The 5,689-nt window shown below is 45.7% G+C and overlaps 1 protein-coding gene across 1 annotated transcript; it reads right to left on the reverse strand.

Annotated features, from left to right (window-relative positions):
* Nucleotides 1–577: 577 nt before the first annotated feature.
* LOC311114613 (E3 ubiquitin-protein ligase TRIM39-like) lies at nt 578–2,232 on the reverse strand (the record flags this gene model as incomplete). The annotated part of the gene is made up of 1 exon (XM_084189851.1): nt 578–2,232. A coding segment is annotated over one exon (1,655 nt), but the record flags the coding sequence as incomplete, so codon positions are not given.
* Nucleotides 2,233–5,689: the final 3,457 nt, after the last annotated feature.

Here is a 5,689-nt window from a genome sequence, read left to right on the forward strand (position 1 = left end):
TGATGCGCTTTGAGGGCACTATGGTGTTGAATGCTGAGCTGTAGTCAATGAATAACATTCTCAAATAGGTGTTCCTTTTGTCCAGGTGTGAAAGGGCAGTGTGGAGGTCAATAGAGATTGCATAATCTGTGGATCTGTTGGGGCGGTATGCAAATTGGAGTGGGTCTAGGGTTTCTGGGATAATGGTGTTGATGTGAGCCATGACCAGCCTTTCAAAGCACTTCATGGCTACAGACATGAGTGCTACGGGTCGGTAGTCATTTAGGCAGGTTACCTTAGTGTTCTTGGGCACAGGGAGTATGGTGGTCTGCTTGAAACACGTTGGTATTACAGACTCATACAGGGAGAGGTTGAAAGTGTCAGTGAAGACACTTGCCAGTTGGTCAGCGCATGCTCGGAGTACACGTCCTGGTAATCTGTCTGAATGTTGACCTGTTTAAAGGTCTTACTCACGTTGGCTACGATGAGATTAACTACATCAGAGTACATAAAATACACAGGAATGAAGGCCAGAATTTCTAAGTCTCTGCATCCTCACCCTAATAGGAAGAAAACCATTTTTTTTAAATCAACTGACATCCCTAGCACTGGGCCAGTCATGTGACTGACAGGAGAGATGACCAGCGGGGCTATGTTTCTTTCACCATCAGGATACCCACAGTGGAAGTATGGATAGAGTTTCTCAGTGAATTTGTAGCCAGTGAAAGAGCAGATGTGAGATCTGGCAGCGGCATCCACATCATAAATACCCTCCTCATAATCTACAAACACCCCAACCTTCTGAGGCTTCTTTTTCAGGTGGTGGTGTACTTTGGGGTCATTAGGCTCATAGTCATTATCTGTACCCAGGCCAAAAGTCCAGAGTCCATCCTCAGGGCTCAGTGGTGACCACCCCTGCCTATTGATCGACTCAGTGGCCACTCCTAAATCCCATTCAGTCTTCCCCTTCACCTGTACCTCATAGTAAGATTTCCCTGAGGAAAAACCCTCCTTTCCCAGGACGCTGTATATATAAGTAAACCTCTTTGGGTTCTTAGAGAGATTCTGTGATTGGTCCCAAAACCTCACTTGTTTCCCATCCATGGACAGGATTAGTTCAGGATATGCTGTATCAGGGTCCAGAGTCACATCCACTGCATACTGCTGAATAATCTTCATCTCAGCTTCACACAACTTCTTCAGCTCATTCTCCATCTCATTATGAAATCTCGTCAGTTTGTCCTCCAGCTGAGATACAGCTCTCTTCATGTACCCCATGGGCAGGTGGCTTTGAACACTGATCTCAGACCAGTCCTTGGTCTTTACTGGGAGACACCAGGATGGGGAGGTCTGGAGGAGTTGATGGTCCTCGGTGTGTAGGAGCTGCCCCAGCTCAGAGCTTATCCTCTTCAGCTCAGTGATTTCTTGCTCCAGTTCTTTGATGAGACCTTCAGCCCACCTCTCTGCAGCTTCTTGCGTCTGCTCAACCACACCAATGAGCTCAGCCTTACATTTCTCAATGGCGTGAACTAGAGCGGTGAAGATCTGCACTTTGTCAGACATCTCCCTCTCAGTTTGACTCTTACTGAGCTCTACTGAGTGTTTGATCTCCCTAACCTTCTGCAGTCGCTCCTTAATTATCTGCTTCACTTTTGCCTCTGTCTTCCCAAGCTGAGCCTTCCTTTGGTCACATTCTTCTTCTAGTGGTACGGTGTTGTGAGCCTTGTGGTCAGTCTTAGAGCAGAACTGACACACACATGTCTGGTCAGTCCTACAGAACAGCTCGAGGAGTTTGTTGTGCTTCTTACAAATCCAGTCTTCAAGGTTCTTTACAGGGTCGAGCAGTTGGTGTCTCTTCAGGGCTGGGGCTATCTGATGAGGCTCCAGATGAGTCTCACAGTACGAAGTCAGACAAACCAGGCAGGACTTCAGAGCCTTGCGCTTCCTGCCAGTGCAGACATCACAGACCACTTCTCCAGGCTCTGCAGAGGAATCCTCTCTGTCTCTCATTCTCAATCCCTTAAAATGTTCTGCAACTCTTCTGAGTGTTCTGTTGACATCCGGTTCAGGTCTTCTGTGGAATATCTTCTTACACAGGGGACACTGGCACAGGTCTGTGCTATCCCAGTATCTTTTGATACAGGCCTTGCAGAAGTTGAGTCCACACGGGATGGAGACTGGGTCAGTGAACACATCCAGACAGATAGGGCACTGGAACTGCTCTTCAGACAGGAGACTGCTGGGGGATGCCATATCTGGAAGACATAATGAACATAAACCATAAATAACCCCCAAACCATAGGCTAAATCAGTTATTGGAATGAGTCAGCTTTTGATAGCTTTGCTTACTAAACATACAGTGCCTTCAGAAAGTATTCATACCTCTTGACTTATTCCACATTTTGTTGTGTTACAGCCTGACTTCAAAATGGATTGATTTTATTTTTACCCATCTACACACAATATCCCATAATGACAAAGTGAAACATGTTTTTAGAAATGTTAGCACATTTATTGAAAATGAAATACGAATTATCTAATTTACATAAGTATTCACACCCCTGAGTCAATACATGTTAGAATCACCTTTGGCAGCGATTACAGCTGAGTCTTTCTAGGTACGTCAATAATAGCTTTGCACACCTGGATTGTACAATATTGGAACATTATTATTTTTTTAATTCGTCAAGCTCTGGAGAGGGAACCCAAATTTCCCCGGCACACTCCATCAGGGAAACTACTTCCCCTTCCAGTGCCTCAGCGGCCTTGGTGACATCTGTCCATAGACTTTGTAAAGTATCTCCCCCTTTCTGATGGTTTTACCACTATTCTGGTTGTTGACAGATTCTCTAAATACTTCCGTTTTATCCCTCTCTCTGGTTTACCTACCGCTCTCCAGCTCGCTGAGGCGTTATTCAGCAGGTCTCCCGGCACAATGGCCTTCCGGAGGATATCGTTTCCGACCGTGGTCCCCAATTCACATCACAGGTCTGGAAAGCCTTTATGGAGAAGCTGGGGGCCACGGTCAGCATCACATCCAGGTACCGGCCTCAGTCTAACGGGCAGGTGGAGAGGACCAACCAGGAGCTGGGGAGGTTCCTAAGGTTACGCCGTCAGAAGGATCACCAGGAACCTCCTGCTCCGCCTGCCCTGCTGGAAGCTGAGCCCCCAGTTTGTGGGGCCCCTTCAAGGTCCTCCGGAGGGTCAATGAGGTAACTTATCGTTTAGAACTCCCCACCAACTACTGGATCTCACCTTCCTTTAATGTTTCCCACCTCAGGCTGGTGGTTCCTGGTCCTCTGGCTGATGCTATCCCCGCGATACCCCTCCACCTCCCCTGGACATCGAGGAGACCCTCGCCTATGCTGTTAGGTCTTTCCTGGACTCCCAACATCGTGGAGGTCAGCTCCAGTACCTGGTGGTACTGTCACACCTACTCCTACTCCCTCCCTCCGGAGATCGACGTCGCCGGTCTACTGACCACCGGTCCTGGCAACCCACATTGCACACACCTGGCAACCATCATTGCGCACACCTGCTCCCCATCGTTAAGCACACCTGGACTTCATCACAACCCTGATTACGCTCCCTTCATTTAGCCCTCTGTAGCCTCAGTCATCAGGCAGTATTGGTTTTGGTTACGTTCAGTACGCTTCTCCTATTTTGTTTTATTAAACTCACCTTCTGTACCTGCTTTCTGACTCATTATGTTATATTATATGTTACAGAAATTCACTGCACTGTCACGTTCGTCTAATGACGGGTCAGACCAAGGCGCAGCGTGATATACGTACATGTTTATTTACACTGAATAAACACACAACAAAACAACAAACAAATGAAAACGTGAAGTCCTAAGGTTGTACATACACCGAACCTTACCCGGAACAAGATCCCACAACTCAATAGTGCCAATAGGCTGCCTAATTATGGTCCCCAATCAGAGACAACGAGCGACAGCTGCCTCTGATTGGGAACCACACCGGCCAACATAGAACTAGACATACTAGATCCCACATAGAAAATACTACATAACAAAGAATATGCACACCCTGACTCAACATATACGAGTCCCCTGAGTCAGGGCGTGACATGCACGACTGAGGGACCTTACAGATAATTGTATGTGTGGGGTACAGAGATGAGGTAGTCATTCAAAAATCATGTTAAACACTATTATTGCACACAGTGAGTCCATGTAACTTATTATGTGACTTGTTAAGCACATTTTTACTCCTGAACCTATTTAATCTTGCCATAACAAAGGGGTTGACTCGACATTTCAGCTTTTCATTTCCACTAATAAACATAATTCCACTATGACATCCATTTAAAATTCTGGCAGTAACAACAACATGTGGAAAAAGTCAAGGGGGTGTGAATACTTTCTAAAGACACTGTATGTAGAGTAGTCATAACTGTAAATTCATTCAGATTTAGAGTAGTTAGTCACACAGCTGATATGGAACATATTGAAACTGTAGGGTATATTTTTGCATTTTGTGTAGAAAAACAAGTAAAAACAAGTGAGGACACAGAAAAGGCTGTGATTATGTCTTTACTCACCTTCGCTTGTGTGTATGAATGTGTCTGTGTGGACACTGCTCTCTCATCCACTCTGGTGCAGTTGTGTAGAAAAGCCTTTGAAGATGAGACATGATGTGTTACATTCCACTTCTATCAACTCTCTGATGCTCCTTACCGTCAGTCAGGTGACAGAATACCTGCATTGCAATGCTTTACTGTAAGTCTGTATTTCCTGCTAGTGAAGTTAACCATTCATATCTCACGCCCTTAAGTCATATCAATGTACCTGTTCTTTAAAAACCTTTTGCACCATTCACGATATGGCTTCACCTTTTAGGTATGAAAATCAGCTTTAATAATAATAATATGCCATTTAGCAGACGCTTTTATCCAAAGCGACTTACAGTCATGCGTGCATACATTTTTTGTGTATGGGTGATCCCGGGGATCGAACCCACTACCTTGGCGTTACAAGCGCCATGCTCTACCAGCTGAGCTAGAAAGGACATGTTCATGTTCATCCCTGGCTGCACCGGGGTCCTCCCGGGGTTGCTGATATCTGATTTGTCCACTGCTTGTGGACGCACATGGCTCCTCTGTTGGTGTCTCACTCTCAGCCTCTACCACCCCCTCAGCTGCTCCATCTGTCTCACTTTCCTGCTCTACTATGCCTTCACTCTCAGTCTCTCCAATGGACAAGTCTTCCTGCTCTCTCCACACCTGAACACTCTGGCTCTGTCTGACTTTCTGCCTTTTCTTTGGAAGGACATGATGTCCCTTTTTCTCTTTTTGGTGAGAACTCTCGTTATTTCCTCCTCCTTGCTTGAACGATATTATTCGTGCCGAATTTCTTTACACTAAAAGGTGAGGGAAGACCTACCCTTATACTCCAAAACTGTAATGTGGAAAAATAATCTGGTTAAACATCAGCTTCCCAGTCTTAGAAAAAGAAAGAGGTTTATGGGTAGAAAGAACGATATAAAAACACTTATTTTTGACATAATCGATGTGTCAAGGCTGCTTGAAGAGATGAGATGGGGAGGCTCAGTGTTATGTCAGGGCGTGTCATCAACAGCCCTCTGGATTAACGAGACATTGCCATCACTCCAGACCTGAGCATGTAACCCATCCAGACTGTTTTGACTGTGTTAGTCTGTCTGCACGTTCCGCCTTACTTTTACGC

This window comes from Coregonus lavaretus, assembly GCF_964263955.1.
Source record: "Coregonus lavaretus genome assembly, contig: HAP1_SCAFFOLD_6642, whole genome shotgun sequence".
Taxonomy (NCBI): Eukaryota; Metazoa; Chordata; class Actinopteri; order Salmoniformes; family Salmonidae; genus Coregonus; species Coregonus lavaretus.